This window comes from Neolamprologus brichardi, chromosome 17, assembly GCF_056152115.1.
Source record: "Neolamprologus brichardi isolate AB-2024 chromosome 17, ASM5615211v1, whole genome shotgun sequence".
Lineage (NCBI taxonomy): Eukaryota > Metazoa > Chordata > Actinopteri > Cichliformes > Cichlidae > Neolamprologus > Neolamprologus brichardi.
This window is the reverse complement of record NC_142120.1, coordinates 1,755,491-1,772,146: the sequence shown is the minus strand read 5'-3', so window position 1 is coordinate 1,772,146 and position 16,656 is coordinate 1,755,491. Positions and strand designations below refer to the sequence as shown.

Genomic DNA, 16,656 nt, shown 5'->3' with positions numbered 1-16,656 from the left:
CCTGTTTATTTTTTGGATACAATCTGCACACCGGTGTTGGCAAAAATATAGTAAAAGACTCACTTTGGTAGAATAAATTCAATACATCAATAAATCAATCGATTACTTATGCATGACAGTATCTCCGGACTCAAACAAAGCTTTTTATGATACTACTACTACTGTTACTGCAGTAAAAACTATATTATTAGGTCAGCAAAACTGTTTTTGAGCACCACAATCCATAAACTTCATTACCCACAATTCCATTGTACCCGTTCCAGTTTCTGGTTATATCATTTCCGTTCAGGAAGTGTCCGTTCAAAACAAATGTTAGCTCGCTGTTGGAATGTTTCTCAGTCTTCAATGAGTTTTTATCGTATATAAATACAAGACCTGTCGTAATAATTAAGTAAGTGTCTGTTCTTCTTCTTCCAAATGTAAAAGTTATACTTTAGTTCACAGAGTGACTGATTTGACGTATTTGTTTTCGTTAAAGCTAACTAATGCTAACGGCTAATGTTGCTACAGCCGTGGAGCATCAGCTGCTCTGTCTGCTGTGGTTTTTAGCACTTTGTCAGGTTTTCTGGTCGCATTGACTCAAGCTTTTGCCAATTAATAATATTTCCTGTAAATATACAACACTGCGTTTATCTACACATTACACTCGAGCTAACACGTAGAGAAGCAGTCCTTGTGTGTAAAATGAACTTTACACTGGACTGAGTTGGCACTGAAAGTAGAAATATGATTTTAAAGTTGATGAGAATGGTTGTGTGGTGGGACAAGCGGTGTTTGCCGTTTATGAGAAGCCCGTGTTTAGGATTTCAGGTGGATTTGCACTTGTTGGTCTTTGTGAAGGATGGACAGCAAGCAAAGTTAAAAATATTATACCAGCCTTTTAATATCAAGTGATTCCATCACCTGTTAAATGCTAGAAATCTTTGAGATCCAGAATAACTTATCTAACTTCACTTCACCACCTCCACTTCTGTAGCTTCCTCCTTTATCAATGGACACACCAGAGCCCGGCCAGGCAGATGGAGAGGAGCGTCTCGTAGAGCTCCGACCTCGAACGCGCTCCAACCCCGAGGGTGCTGAGGACCGACGCAGCAGCACTGGCAGCCTCGGAGGCAACGGGAACCCAAGCATATCTCAGCCTGCCGTGGGAAGTCGTGTGGAGGGAGAAGGTGAGGCCTCGACCAGCGACAGCCCTCCAAGTTCCACCACCGCAACCATCTCAGTGTCTACGGCTCAGGCTGTGGCTCCCACTGCCGTCACAGGTGCGACTGCTGCGGCCAGTGCTGCGGTACCACTGTCCACTACGGCCGTGTCAACCAAAGACAGGCCAAAGTCCACACAGCAGCACCCCACACTCACCACGTCCATCCCTTCACCGGCAGAGTATCAGCTCAGAGTGCCGCGCGTAAACTGCCCAGAGAAAGTGGTGGGTCCACTTAGCATTTCTGATTTTTGAAGAGTCACAAGAAAAAAAAGTCATTTTCACTGTCGGTTCTTCTCTTTTATGACAGATTATCTGCTTAGATCTTTCTGAAGAGATGTCTTTGCCAAAGCTGGAGTCCTTTAACGGGTAGGCGGCTGCATGTTCAACTTCACTGTGTGTCGTCAAAGTTTCACCGCCTAATTTGACTGTTTTTCAAGGTCTAAAACGAATGCTCTGAACATATCCCAGAAGATGATTGAGATGTTTGTCAGAACAAAACACAAGATTGACAAACGGCATGAGTTTGCTCTGGTGGTCGTCAACGATGACGCCCTGTGGGTGAGTACGAGAGCTGTTAGGATGCTTTTCTTATGTGTTACTTCTAAAAAATGTAGAAGACTCAACACACTCTTAGCCGTTTGTTTGGGTATGATCATGTAGTTCCTTTTTGTTGTTGTTGTCTATGGCGGTTGAATGCACTTCCCTAATGTAACGTCATTTAATCCATCTGTGGACATATCTCAGCTGTCAGGCTTTACCTCTGATCCCAGGGAGCTGTGTAGCTGCTTGTATGACCTGGAGACCAACGTGTGCGAGTCCTTCAGTATCCTTAAACTGAAATTGACAAAAAAAATGCTAGTAACTTCTAGATGTTTGGTTTCGACCCTTAACTCCCCTTTTATAGACCTGGAAGATCTCCTTAATGTCATGTGAGTAACAGATCTGCTGTAAATTTGATTAAAAATGCGAGTTTTTTTAGCTCAGTTTCAACTGACCGTTTGCTCATTTTGTGCCTTTGCAGACGTCAGAAAATCGAGCTGCCGTTGATGGAGAATATTCAGACTATCCCGCCTCCGTATGTGGTGCGGACTGTGCTTATCTACAGCCGTCATGCTGGGCAGCTGCAGTTCAACCCATCTGAGGCTGTTAGTGTAAGTACAGCACAGTCTCTCTTTGTGTCTGTATTTTAGTTTTTACACGTGGGACCTGTTCCTGACTGTGCGCTTTGTGTTTCTCTGTCCTGTCACAGAAAATGCTGCAGTCGCCATATTTTTTCTTCGACGTGGTCTATTTGCACAACGGGGTGGAAGAGCAGGGGGATGAGACCAGCTGGAGGGTGAGTGCAGAAGCTGGTGATGGAGGGTTATTGGTTCAAACTGTGTGCAGCAGCTCCATGTATCAGGTTTGACGCCCTTTTACCTTCAGAAGTGCCTTAAATCTGTATGGCACAGGTTCAACAAGGTGCTGGAAACATTCATCAGAGGTCTCGCTCCATAAACCATTGCATCAAATAGTATCCAGTCTCAAACTGACCGCAGCCTTAGACTGTCACTGACCGGGTGGTTAAAGGAGTCAAACAAGCTTCATGCTGTGCCACAGCGATGCAGTTACTGTCTTACCAAAGGGGAGAACGTCTGGATGATTATTAACATGAGGAATAAGAAAACAGAGGAACATAAAATAACTCGAGATCAAGATCAAATCTGCTAAAATAAGTTAGTTCAGTGGATAAGACGACACAATAATGGCACACTGTGCGTGAGTGCTTTACTGACAACAAACTTGAGCTAGCAAGTATTACACAAACCACACTATACACTCATTGGTTACTTTCTTAGGTACACGCAATCAGTTGCTTGTTAATGCAAATATCCAATCGGCCAATCACATGTCAGCATAGCAGGTGATTTAAGTCACTTTAAACATGAAGTGTTTTGGTGCCTTAATGTTGAGGCAGACGGGCTACGACAGCAGGAGAGCGCACTGGCTGCCACTCCTGTCAGTTACAAACAGGAAACTGAGGCTACACTCCACACAGGTAGGGCTGCCACAAACGATTATTTTGATAGTCGACTAGTCACCGATTATTTTTGCTATTAGTCGACTAATCAGATCATCATCCACTGGACATACAGCGTACAGCTTATTGCACCAGCAGCATCTGTTCTTATATAACTATCATTAGCTTACAGCTTTAAGTGTTTCAGGTCTGTGCTAACCAAAAATAAAGACAAGATGATAGTTTATTAAATTTTAATGAAATTTGCAGATTGTTTTGGTGAAGTTTAATAAACTCCTTGCTATCTAAAATATAACAGGACACCGGAATTCTGGAGCATCTCACACTTCTGATAATCAGCTGTCTGCTTGACGTTTATTCAGCCGTGTAAAAGCTACAACTTTAATCTCAGCCAAACCGATTTACTCAGGAACAAATAAAATACTAAAAAAAAGCCAAACAGGTAACTTAAAAATGTTATTAAGTGACTTGTATATGTTTAACCTGAGTAGCGAAAGACTGCGGTGGCTTTGAAAACGATTAGCGGTGTTTTCACGGCTCTAGTTAGCCTAGCCCCCGGCTAGCTATCGAGCTAGTGGCTAACAGACGTCTCCGAAAACGTCGGAGCACTTTTGAAAATATGTGGTGTCTTGATAAACTGAGCAGATATTTGAGGTTTACACAGCTACATTCTCGCCTGAAAATATGTTAAACGTTTATTTTGTGACCCAGAAAGAATAATAAGAGTAATATTAAAACTAACTAGCTGCCGCCATTGTTGGAAACTGAGCTGGGCTGCGCTATGAATTCTGGGACACAGCTTCTTCTTCTTCGGGGTTTAACGGCAGCTGGCATCCTTGTACGTGCAGTGCTGCCATCTTCTGTTTCAGTCCGTTATTACACTCTTAAATCCTACTACTTATTCCTGCGTCTTTTGGGTTCTTACAAAGCTTCAAACGACGTGTCGACTATTAAATCAGTCGTCGACGATTTTGATAGTCGACGTAAACGTGACTAGTCGACTAATCGTGGCAGCCCTACACACAGGTTCAACAAAATTAGAAGATTGGAGTGTGGCAGATATTTCCTTTGCACACTTTGGTCCTTTTAGTACCAGCTGAGAATCGTTTAAACCAGTGGTGTCTCGAGGGTGTCCTGCAGGTTTTAGATCTCACCCTGGGACAACACACCTGAATCAAACGATGAGTTCATCACCAGGCCTCTGGAGAACTACAAGATATTTAAACCTGCTGTGTTGGATCAAGGACACATTTGAAACCTGCAGGACACCTCAAGGCCTGGAGTTGGACACCCCTGAGTATTGTTGCTGACCACAGTGATGCGATCTCCTGATGGCTGCTCCCGGCAGCGTAACGCACCATCTCATAAAGCTTAAATCATCTCAAGCTGGTTTCTTGAATGTGACGATGAGATCGCTGCACTTAGATGGCCTCTGCCGTTAGAGCGCGTTGGCCTTTTGGATGTCGTGGAACGGGAGATTTCCACGATGACTGTGCAGCAACTGCGTGATGCTATCATGTCAAGAAGAACCAAAAACTCTGAGAAATGTTTCCAGCGTTTTGTTGAATCAGTGACCCAAAGGATTGAGACAGCTGACACAAGCGGTACCAACAAGGTCCAGTGAGTGTATGTTGTAACCTTTGAATAGATCCAAACCTTTACTTGACTAAACATAAAGTATGTCCTTGTTTGTCTTCAGTGTTCAGCATGTTTGAAAAGCCTCTGTGGCATGTTACATGTGAGCCAGGGCACCGCTGTAGTTACTGGTTTGAGCGTTAAAGCTCTGCTCTGAGGCAATTCACTGCATGTCTCCCAGCTTTCATGTCTTCTCTCCACTGTCCCATCTCATTAAAGGCTAAGAGCCCCCCAAAATATATATTTGAAAAAATGAATCTATACCTCCAAGCTTATCTTTTAAAATATTTTCTGCACATTGTAAGACAGCGATGCCAAACTCTGGGCTGTGGAGCTTTTGCACGCCTGACTCACCTTCAAACCCTTTTCTGCTCTTGTGTTCACACCCAGTGATGATAAAACTGCTGCACTGACACTAACAACCAGCACCGGCCTTTTGATTCTGTATGTAAAAAGCTGTTTTACACTGTCTCACCTGATATTCTCTTAAACTGAGTATTTGCTTTTTCTCCAGGACAACTACACCTCGTTCAGTAACCTGGACTCTAAGGGCATGTGTTATCGCTTTGAGGTTTCCTTAGGCGGACCCGCCATTGAGCTGCACAATTGCATGGCCAAACTTCTGGCTCACCCTTTACAAAGGCCTTTCCAGAGTCATGCATCTTACAGCCTGCTGGAGGGGGACGACCCCCAGGACATCGAGGCAACCGTTTAAAATGGGACACTGGCTTCTCTGTGAAATCCACACGCACGCGTTTCGGTTTTTCCTCCACATTATGACCATTTTTTCTCTTAGCTGCTGTAATTCTTGTATTATTTGGGATGTAGATCTAAGGATAACCAAGGGGTTTGTATGTCCACACTAAAATAGACGAGTGATTTTTCTCATCTTAACTGCAGGAATCATGCAGCTGTTTGCTGCAGGTGTCGTGAGAATGATTAAAAGTCCCAGAATCCAAGAAAAAGGTAAAAGAGCAGCTAAACGGTGTAACGCATCATTCATCCCTTGTTGCTTTCTAACACACCACACTGCTCCAAAGCAGGCGATCAGGAAACTAATAAACCTTAATTTGAAGTAGTGAATCACAGAGACACGTGTCATGAAGTCTGTGATCCTGCCTGTGCTTCTGTTGTTTTAATCTACTTTGTTTTATAACGGCTCGTTTTCTTTCTTAGCTGTCACACTTACGTTATGTTACATAGGCAATGAAAAAATAAAGGGTGTGATTGTAAAAATGTCCCTTTGATGCCCGTAGATGCACGTCGTGTACAGACGACGTTTGTAAAACTGTTTCTGCGGATTAAAAACGTTTGTTTAATGACTCTTGTTGTGTTTTTGTATTTGATGTCATTTTTTTTTTTTTTTCGGTGCACAAGGTCATTTAATCACGTGTCTTTTTCTTTTTTTTCTTTTTTTTCCCTCTTTATAAAGTTTTGCACATGTAATTTGACATATCAGGCCCAATACAGCAAGTACCAACCGATATAAAGACATGTATCGAAACAAATTAGGCCATTAAGATTCAGATGATAACAATAAAACAGAAAAAAGAAAGGAAACAAAACAAACACCCACGCACAGAAAACAACAAAAAACAAGCAAACAAAAAAATTTTTTTAAAAATCAACTCCCTCCCAAAACCATAACAAAAGGGAACCCTGTGGTACAAAAGTTTAGTCTGTTGTGTTTTAAATGAGTTAAAGTAAATGATAAAAGGCTGCCACATCTGTGAGAACTTATTAACATTTCCTCTGAGTCTAAATTTTATTTTCTCCATTTTTAAAAAGAACATAACATCTGCCAAAGTGATCGGGCTGGAGGGTGAGGAGCTTTCCAAGACAACAAAATTCGACGCCGTGCCAGCAGTGAAGTGAAAGCGATAATATCCAGTTGCTTACGACTAAGGTTCAGGGTGGCGTCCTCAGAAACACCAAAAATGGCAACTAGTGGACATGGTTTGAGAGTAACACTCAAAACATGAGAGAGCACTTCAGAGTAAAAAGTCCAGTATGATTGAAGTGACGGGCAGGCAAAAAACATATGAGTTAAATCACAGGGGGACGTGTTGCATCTGTTGCACAGGTCAGGAATGCTGGGGTATATTTTAGATAATCTAGATGTTGAGAAGTGTAATCTGTATACCGTCTTAAACTGAATAAGGGAGAGTCTTGCACACGAGGCTGAAGAATGAATTCTGTCAATTACTTTGTCCCAGTAACCTTCAACAAACTAAAGACCCAGTTCCTGTTCCCAACTCGAGGCAATTTTCTTGGTTGAGTAATTGCCCGATGCCATAATTAAAGTATATATTTGTGATATTAGAGCCTTACTGTGAGGCTTCAACTGGAATAAGTCTTCCCACCAAGGCTTGAGAGGCTGTGATGTCATTTTTTTAATGTCTAGCTTTTGTCAGGAGATGGCAGCAAAGCCTCTGCTGTTCTTCAGCTGTTGTGGTCTAACCTCACTGCATCTCAGACGTCTTTATATTCGTGTTTATGGAGGTGATTAAGCAGTCGAGCAGCAGACGCCATTGTAAACAGGAAGTCTTCTCCGGTTGTGGCATGAAGATTAATTCAGTGTGGAGGTTCTCAGTCTGGTTCTGATGCTTCACGTGCTGTTTGAAGTGAAGCACTGACAGCATCAGTCATGTCTATCATATTCAGTTTGGTTCCCCTCGTTGTTGCTGAGCTGCAGCGCTCTGTCCCCCAGGTTGAGAATCACCGCTTTAGCTGTAAAATATGTTTTCCCGTCACCTCAAAGATGTCTCATCTGTTATCTTAAAAGGTGTCTTATCACGGTCTTCAGCCATTTGGTTTCCTGCTTTTGTTCACGTTATCTAACACCTCGTTCCCGACTCGTTGTCTTCTGTCACTCTTAACATGCCTCATAAATAAGTTTTTTCCACTCGAGGACAGGTTGTCAGGGAGACAATAGGGAGCAGGAAAGCTTCGGGCTCGGGGGCCCTTTCCCCTTTCACACCCTTCCCCGGCAGACCCGACTGCGCCTGACGTCACCGGCTCTGCCGTGGATGCCGTGGGTGGGACGGGGGGTGAAGGGTGTCTGCGCTCTGCAGGGAGAATTTGTTATTCCCCATCCCGACAGAGTGACAGGTCCCTATTGTTTTCCCTCCTTCACTCCTCCACTACCATGACTCCTTTCCGTGCTCGTTCAAGACAGGATGTGCTGGGAAACAAATTTTTTTGTTTGGCATTTTCTGCTTTTACTCCTTAAATGGTTTATATTGTTCATCAAGCAGCAGGGGAATACATCAGTCTGCAGCAGCTATAATTAAATAGGAATATTTCCTGTTGTTTCTTCATTATTTTTATATCACATGAAGTCATGGGTAAAAAAAACATAAGCAGTCTTACTAAAGTACTGAACGTCTGTGCTTCTGGTGCACATGAGTCCTGACTGGTTGGATATTTATCTGAGAAAATATGATGTATGTAGTTTATGCAAACTGGCTTTGAATGTGGCGAGAAACTGTTGATCTGCTGGGATTTTACTGCACAACCATCTCTAGTGTTAAAAAAGAGCTTTTATTTATGTAGTGGCAAATCACAACTGTTACTTTATACTGTAAGGTCAAGACCGTACAGTAATACAAAGAAAAACCAGAGCGCTTCAACTAGGGATGCAACGATACCAATTTTTTTCAAACCGATACTTGGATCTGAGTACTTGCCAATACAGAGTACAAAAACCGATACTTCTACCACACACACACAAATGCAATGAATTGGAAGACAGGTTTTATTTTATTCTCTGCCGATAATAAATAATATCTTAATAAAAATGACCACAAATAAATTTCAAGTGAAAAATAAGCACTAAAATAAATAAAATAAATAAATTATTGCAGAGTCTCCACATTGTAATTTAACAAAATATCACTGAACTATTGGCACTGTCTCGAGCTTTCAGAATAATAAATAAACACTTCTGTTTGGAATAAAATAAATACAAATTAGGTTTGAGAATAAAATAAACTTTTAAATTATTGCAGAGTGTCCATATTGTAAACAAACAAACAAAATAACGAAAGTATTTTTCATTGACGAACGAACTCCTCATCTGCCCGTGGATCATCAGTCCACTGTGCCGTTAAACCGAGGACTGACATCGCGCACACACTGCTTGTCTTTACCTCTTTAGAAAGTTTTGGCACCATTATCTCCCTGATGTGTGGGCGGCTGGGAATTTCATATCGCAGCTCGAGTATGCTGAGAAGAATCCTATGCTTTCCACAACTGGCATTGGCTGGTCATCCAGAGCGATAAAATGAGTCGAGCCTCTGTTATTTAAACTGCCCGTGGATTTTCTCTTGACATTTTTCTTCGCTTTTCCAAAACCTGAGTTAAAGTTGGCTGTTCCACACTGCTGACATTTTGTTTAGCCTAGCTACAGCAGCCTCCAGTTTCTCTTTTTTATCTGGAGCTGCCAGTCTGACTCGTCTAACCCTGTGCCTGTTTAGCGCGGGATGTCCCCCTAGTGGCCAATCTAAAGAACTACAACAAAAATGACTCTGATTAATGAAATAAGTTGGTATCGGTTCATGGTATTGGTTAACTTTTACAAGTATGAGTACACACACATTTTACAGTATCGGCACCGATACCCGATACCGGTATCGGTGCATCCCTAGCTTCAACCAACGTTTGTAGAAGAGCATCTATGAACGACTATGGCCCCAGCAGCAGGAGGCCTCGCCTGCCAACAGGAAGCTGAGGATTGAAACTGGACCACAGAAGATTAGAAAAATGTTGCCCGGTCTGGTGATTTCTGCTGCAAATAGCATGAAATCAAATCATCGACTCATCCCGCTGCAGCCCAGCCTGGGTGTTGTTGCTGGGTCCACATCTATGGCTGCAGTGCACCTTCTTCTGATGCCGCTGTGATGCTGTCGCGCCAATATGGACCAAAATCCCTGAGAAATGTTTGCAGCACTTTGTTGTTTCTGTGTCACAAATTATTATTAAGGTGCTTCTGAATGCAAAAGTGGGTCCGACCCGTTACCACCGAGGCACAATGAAGTGATTTCTCACTTATTTTAAACCCTAATTTAAGGTCATAGTTAGTAGATTCCACCACAGGAGAGCATGCAGCCACAGTCCTCTGCAAAGGCGACTTCTTTAGGCAGCGTGAGCACATTTTGTTAGAACTGACGGTTTTCTTACAGTTTTTGTTGAAAAGCTTTAAATGTATTTATGTCTTGAAACGTGTCTTGAAGATCTTTAAATATAAATCCCATCACACCAACTTATTTTTGTTTCAAACGTTCCATGGAAAGTTTCTGATAACTTGGGCAGCTTTGCAGCAGGAGGCTGTCCTGCGACACAGGCTGATGAGGGACGGGAGGGGAAGAGGCAGGAGAGGTTGGGCTGGGATGGGCAGGAAGTGTGCCTCTAGCACCAATTATAAACATGACCCTTCTGGACACCTAAGGGTCATTGTTTACGTCCATCACTGCCTGCCACTTGTGCCTGTCTGCTTCTTCACGTCGGCAGAGCTGTAAAAGGCGAGCAGAAGACCGGGAAACCATCACCTCACTGCACGCTCGACTTCTTCCATCTTCCAGGGGGAATACTTGCGGATTTTCTTTATGGACAAATAATTTCTCTGTAGTCAGTCATGTACAGCTCCAGCTACTCTCGGGCCAAACTGAGCCCAGAGGTAAGGCACCTGAACAAGTCCAAAGCGAAGAGCTGCGGCTACTACATGAGGATCGTCTTCCTCTTTTCTTCTCTCATCCAGTCACTCATCATTGTCAGCTTGGTGCTTTTTGTCATCTACGGACAGCCGGAGAAGACTGCAGCAGATAAAAGGGTCAAGGTCAGTGAGCTGGTCCAAGTTTGGTTTATTAAACTGAAACATTCAAATGTTTTCAAAGACATTTGAATGTCCAGGCCCGCCTTAAATAACAATACAACAGCTTATTAGTAGGATTATTTTCTGAGAGGTTTTCTTAGATTTCAGTGATGTCATGTTTTTCACTGTAAATATTTTAATTCTAATTATTTTAGTATTTTACTTGATTTGCCAGTTGTTCTACCATCATGTGTAGAGCTGTAAGAAGCATGGCTTTGATGCTGAGTGCTGTTATCGTGCAGGAGCTGGAGCTGGGCTTCAATAAACTGAGTGACAACAACATCAAGCTGAGGAATGAGAAAAGTAAGCTGGAAGCTCAGCTGAAGGCTCGCGCTGAGGAGAGGGCAGCTCTGGAGAGAGAGATGGCGAAGCAGAAGATTGATGCCAACAAGACGGAGCAGGATTTGAAGAAAAAGTCTGTAAGTTCACTTCCCCGTTGGTCACCAGTGCACAAAAATATCATCGTGAGTCATTCTTCAAATGTCTTTGTGTGTTTTCCTCACAGGAGGACTGCAACAGGTTACTGAACCTGGCACGGCGCCCCCCCCCTCCGATACAGCCCCATATCACTAGAAGCAGCACGAGCAGTATGTACCTCATCTTCTTCTTCTTCTCAGTTATTTATCGTCTCATCAAACATGAAACATAAACAGTGTCTGCAGAATCTTGATGCTGCGGATCTTTTACCCAAAACGCTTTTGGGTAGCGAGGTTGATCTCTTTCTGCCTAAACAGTTAAACATGTTGCATCTGGAAACTCATCATCTAATAACTCTGAAGCATTAATAAATTATGCGTTAAGCCTTATAGCATCATTGGAGTTGGCCTTAATAAGAGTGAAATCGTCCTGTGACAGTTTCTGTCTGCATCCTCCAGGCGAGCTGAGTAATCTGAAGAGACTCTACGATCAGCAGGAGGCCAAGCTGGACGTCGTCAACTCAAACTTCACCCAGACGGTGCAGAATCTGCGGGATGAGTTAGAAACAGCCGTCAAAGACCGAACCCGCCTCAACGTCGAGGTGGTGGAGCTGCGGCGCGACAACACCTTTCTCAGGGAGCAGCACGCCTTGTACACCAGGTAGGTGTGTGTGGCGTGTGCGACTGAAACAACCTGAGAAATAAGCAAAGTTAAAGCGTTTTATTTGATTCTTTCTGCCTCCACCAGCAAGTGCAAAGAGGACTTTGCAAATTCTCTAGAAGGCATCACGACGGTGACCAGAGAATTCTTGGACCGGATAAACAAACTGTTTCCTCACCAGCTCACCTTTCACCTCACCTGCAGCAGCCAGCGGGAGCACATGGACAAGATCAAAAACAGCTGCACGAACCTGTCCAGAGACGTGGAGAACAAGTTCCAGGTTTATCTCGACAATGTGGGGAAAATGGTAATTTAACTTTTTTAATGCCTCAGTGGAACCATGGTTATACTTTCAAATCAGTCTTTGGTGCAGCTGCTGCCAACTCAGGTCGTGTCCAAATTCATGGGCCGCTTCCTCCTGAGCAGTGTTGCCAACTCCTCAGTAAGGAAAATCGCTATTGGTTGTCCTAAAAGTCGCTAGAAGTCGCTAAATGATGTCATCGCCTAATTTGCATAATTGGTCATGCTAATGTAATTGTAACCTACGCTGCTGGAGAGAGAAATAACATCGTGGACGAGACATAAAGTGAGCAAAAAACGTCCTAAATGCATTTAGAGTTTATTTAGAACTACAAATTAAATTTCTTTTAGCAATTATTGTTTTTTGTAATGTCACAATTCCAACCCTGCTCCCTTACCCGGGCTTGGACCGGCAAGAGTGACCCGAAATAGGCACTCTGGTGGAGTTACTTTGTGTGTGTGTGTGTGTTTATAAGTAGTTTTAAACCTGATCCACAAAACAGCATAAGAGTAAAAGAAGAACTGACTGCGTTACAGCACCCGCTGCTTGTTGAGAGTAAAAGCGATATGCGCTTTCACGTCTTTTTTTAGCGACTTTTTTAAGAAAAAAAGTCGCTAAGGGGTCTGAAAACTCGCTAAATATAGCGACAAAGTCGCTAAGTTGGCAACACTGGTCCTGAGGCCGCATTTGTAGACCGATTACGTCACAGCGACGCGCCGAAGGCTGTCCAAATTCATAGACTCCTCTGAATGCAGCCGACAAATGCGTCCTCCTTTTCCCCGAATTTGAAGGATGGGTCGGGTGTGTCCTTCGTGGCCTACCATATCCCAGAATTCATAGCGCGGCCCAGCCAAACTCCAGTTTCCAACAATGGCGGCCGCTACTAAGTTTTAAAATTACTCATACTAATCTTTCTGAGTCACAAAATAAACTTTTAACATATTTTCAGGCGAGAAAGTAGCTGTGTAAACATCAAATATCTGCTCGTTTATCAAGATATCGCATATTTGCAAAAATAGCTAGCCGGGAGCTCGAGGGTTACGTATGCGGCCGAGAACGGCACAACTCCCGGCACATCATTTTCAGATCACCGCGGACTTTCGCTGCTCGGGTTAAACGTAATATATAAGTCACTTAGACAACCTAAAAATGTTATTGTTGGGCTTTTTTCAGTGTTTTGTTTGTTCGTGAGTAAATCGGTTTGGCTGAGATTAAAGTTATTAGATTAGATTAGATAAAATAAAACTTTATTAATCCCCCGGGTGGGTTCCTCCTTGGTTTTTACACAGCTGACTAAACGTCAAACATAAAACTGATTAAACAGAAGTGTGAGACGGTCGAGAGTTTACGCCAGTGTCCTGTTATATTTTAGATAGCAAGGAGCAGACGGCTGAGTTTATTAAACTCCACCGAGACAGAGATGCATCAGACAAACAATCAACCAGATCTGTTTTTTAAAGAAGGGGTGATAGGCAATCATAATTTCAGTTCTCATTTTATTCTGAAAGGTCAGATAAATATAGTGAGATATAACGTGGAAGAGAGATGTCTGCATAAGAGGTTTGCTTCAGTAAATTAACTACTTGAGGGAGAGGACGTGTTTATTTTCAGCCAGACTTTCAGCCTTTAAACTTTTGAACTCTCCCTGAAGAAGTTAATTCTGTGGAATATCCCAGAGTACAATCTGAGTGGGAAACCGCTTTCTCAAGGGAGGAAGTCTCTGCATTGTATCATTGCTGATAAATGCAGCTAAAGAGACAGATGTCCTGTGAGGCAGTGCCAGGTTAGAGCAGACGTGAAGTGTGTCTCTGCTGATGCAGCACTTTAAAATGAGCCTCGGACGCCTTCGAAGTGTCGGGTCAAAGTTCTCAAAACTGCTTAAAAACGTTCAAAACCTCGTAAATATTTTGATATTTTTCATGTTTTTACTCAAAATTGCAGCAGGGAAAGCAAAAAAAAATTCTATCTACTCATATGTTGTCCATGATTAAAATAAAATTGTGTTCTGTTTTGCTCTCAGGTGTCTGAAATTCAAGAAAAGTCCAGTCAGCTGGAAGTGAAAAACAAACACTTAATCTCCGACTTCGAGGAGTGTCAACGCAGTCACTCAGAGTTTGTTGAAAAAACGTCCAAACAGTCGCAGATCGCACAAAAAGCTCATGATGATAAGGTAAATCACATCTGGGTGGACAGGAAGTGAGAGGCCACTGTGTCGTCACAAAGCAAATGCACCGTCTGTGTCATCTACTCCTGTTTTATCTGCTTTTCTAAGAGTGCAAATCCTACAGTTTCATATTCGACACAAACACTCTTTCCTCAGGTTGAGAAATTACTGCAGGAGAAGGAAGAACTGAGACAACAACTGTCCAATATGAAGGTAAAAGACACGAACAAATAAACAAACAAATACTCTGTCAAAGAACGAGAGCTTGATTAGGACTCGGGACAGATGTTCACTTATTGTATTTACATTTGACTCAATCTTGAATCTCAGCTGATGAAGATTCGATTTCCCTCCAACTGGAAAAAAATAAATAAATTCCCATCCCTCAGCTTTATTTATCCCCAAAAGCCGAGATGTAACCATGTCACGGCCTTCTCAGAGTGTCATCCACCTCTGAGCTCTGAAATCACAGCAGATTACATAGACGTCAGTGCAGAGGTGAGGTGGTGAGGGGGAACTGGACAGGAATCTGAGAATCTGCAGCAGCTGCAGGCGGATGGAGAAGATGATGACAAAAGAAAGCTGCACTAATGTGCTGACTGTGTCTAACGTTAAATGACCTTTGTTTTGCAGCCCGGTGCTAAACCTGCAGGCTTTCAGGCGTCCTCGCTGCAGGGCAGACACACTCCAACTAACTGGACTTCTGTAGGAATAACCGGCATCTTCAAAGCTCCGACGGTAAACGTTCAGATTGCTGTTTACTGCGAGCTCGAAGCTTCATCAGCCTGCAGATATCATCCCTGTGACAATGATCAAATACTGATGAGAGCTTTACACGTCCAGCTTGTTTTACTTACAATTTTTTGATGTTTTATCTTCCAGGTGAAATGAAATGATGCGTCCTGGTGGTCAGAGAGAGGAGAGAGGCAAATCCAGCCCACAGCGCTCAGGACTTTGTTTTTTAAAGCATGTGTATATAGAGTGTGCAGATACTTTGCCTCCATATAGTAACTGCATCATGTGTTTTTGAACTTACTACCCAGGTAAATGTAAGAAGTAGGTGTACATGTGTCCTTTTGTGTGTCTGTCTGTGCAGGTAGAAAAACTGACTCTGGAAAAATACTTTTGTTTGCTGTGAAACGATGAAATTTCGTCCCGCTGACATTAAAAATGTAACAAAGACTCAGACACGGCTTCAGGCAGCAGCTGCTCACTTGATGTGATAAACAGACTAGTCTTAAAATAGCAACTGTTAAGTGTCCCAGCGGCCGGCAGCTCTTCACATGAGATGCTAACGTCGCCCGGATGACAGAGCAGATGTCCATTAAGTCGTAAACACGCGGTCACGTCAGCCGAGTCGCTCGAAGTCGTAAACACTGGATGTCAAAAAGAGGAATCCTGAATTTGACTGAAAACACTTTGTTTTTATGATCAGTTTAAAGAAAAGAAAGAAAAACAACAAAACAGCTGAGTCAGTTTCGTTGCTGTTTTCAGGATTTACTGCTTCCTTTTCTCGTCATGAGCACGCTGACACGTCCAGTCTGTGGCAGGAAACAGAAGTCTGCTTTTCTGATTATCGTGGATCCGTTTGGACATGAAAAAGATGTCAGGAAAACAACAGAAATACAGTGAAAAGTCGTGTTATTTGTTTTCAGCTTCTGACTGGAAGACCGTTTCATGGCTACTATTCATGTAAATACTGTATATTTAATAAAAGAATAAACAACCATTTGATGTTAACAGTTATGCAGTTTTTTTTTAATTTTACCAGACGTTCAGCTTTACAGGGTAAGCGTGTGTGAGTGCGCGCCTTTTAACACATCAGGTTTTTCAGGAAGTATTTCTACCTTAAACTTTTGTTTAAAAAGTGCTGTTACAGTTACATAGTTACAGTTACATCTTTATACAAACATTCTCAGAAACTCAAAGCTGCAGGTGACTGACAACCAGTTTCACACACGTGAGACCTGGGCTGTATCCCAGTTCAGGGTCTGCAGCCTTAAAGGCCGCATTTTAAGGCCGATTACGTCACAGCGACGCGACGAAGGCTGTCCCAATTCAAAGGCTGCTCGAAATGCGGCCCTCAAATGCGTCCTTCATTTAAACTCCCTCTAAAGCTTTCATCCCTCCATAAGCAGGTCCTCTTAGTGTGGACCCTCATTTATAAACACAACTTCTCACCTCACAAATACCTTATCTGGAACAACAGAGATATTTTATATAAAAATAAATCACTTTTCCTGGAAACTTGGGTCCAAAATGGGATCCTATTGGTGGCTCAGCTGGTTAATAAAGAGGGACAACTACTTACTTACAACGACTTTATTGCACTATATAATTTTCCAATCAGTGTTCAGGAATTCTCAATGGTGCTTGGTGCCAT

General features: G+C 42.7%; 2 protein-coding genes across 2 annotated transcripts; both read left to right on the top strand.

Moving 5' to 3' along the window:
- Nucleotides 1–276: 276 nt before the first annotated feature.
- On the top strand, nucleotides 277–6,154 carry babam1 (BRISC and BRCA1 A complex member 1). The gene is made up of 9 exons (XM_006799724.3): nucleotides 277–391; nucleotides 977–1,426; nucleotides 1,512–1,570; nucleotides 1,642–1,762; nucleotides 1,949–2,027; nucleotides 2,109–2,133; nucleotides 2,226–2,355; nucleotides 2,454–2,540; nucleotides 5,374–6,154. Exons 2-9 carry the CDS (start codon nucleotides 992–994, stop codon nucleotides 5,572–5,574), a joined length of 1,137 nt encoding a protein of 378 aa, XP_006799787.2. The 5' UTR covers nucleotides 277–391; nucleotides 977–991; the 3' UTR covers nucleotides 5,575–6,154.
- Nucleotides 6,155–10,297: 4,143 nt separating this feature from the next.
- plvapb (plasmalemma vesicle associated protein b) lies at nucleotides 10,298–16,013 on the top strand. Its single transcript, XM_006799726.2, has 9 exons — nucleotides 10,298–10,695; nucleotides 10,974–11,150; nucleotides 11,237–11,318; nucleotides 11,607–11,808; nucleotides 11,896–12,115; nucleotides 14,130–14,279; nucleotides 14,430–14,486; nucleotides 14,907–15,011; nucleotides 15,156–16,013. Exons 1-9 carry the CDS (start codon nucleotides 10,495–10,497, stop codon nucleotides 15,162–15,164), a joined length of 1,203 nt encoding a protein of 400 aa, XP_006799789.2. The 5' UTR covers nucleotides 10,298–10,494; the 3' UTR covers nucleotides 15,165–16,013.
- Nucleotides 16,014–16,656: the final 643 nt, after the last annotated feature.

What these genes read in the sequence shown, in the direction of transcription:
- babam1 (XM_006799724.3), top strand. Translation starts at nt 992, where the DNA reads ATGGACACACCAGAGCCCGGCCAGGCAGATGGAGAGGAGCGTCTCGTA. An exon ending in AAGCTGGAGTCCTTTAACGG is followed by an intron (nt 1,571 to 1,641) that starts GTAGGCGGCTGC and finishes CTGTTTTTCAAG; the next exon opens with GTCTAAAACGAATGCTCTGA. An exon ending in GGGATGAGACCAGCTGGAGG is followed by an intron (nt 2,541 to 5,373) that starts GTGAGTGCAGAA and finishes CTTTTTCTCCAG; the next exon opens with GACAACTACACCTCGTTCAG.
- plvapb (XM_006799726.2), top strand. Translation starts at nt 10,495, where the DNA reads ATGTACAGCTCCAGCTACTCTCGGGCCAAACTGAGCCCAGAGGTAAGG. An exon ending in CAGCAGATAAAAGGGTCAAG is followed by an intron (nt 10,696 to 10,973) that starts GTCAGTGAGCTG and finishes GTTATCGTGCAG; the next exon opens with GAGCTGGAGCTGGGCTTCAA. An exon ending in AGGATTTGAAGAAAAAGTCT is followed by an intron (nt 11,151 to 11,236) that starts GTAAGTTCACTT and finishes TTTTCCTCACAG; the next exon opens with GAGGACTGCAACAGGTTACT.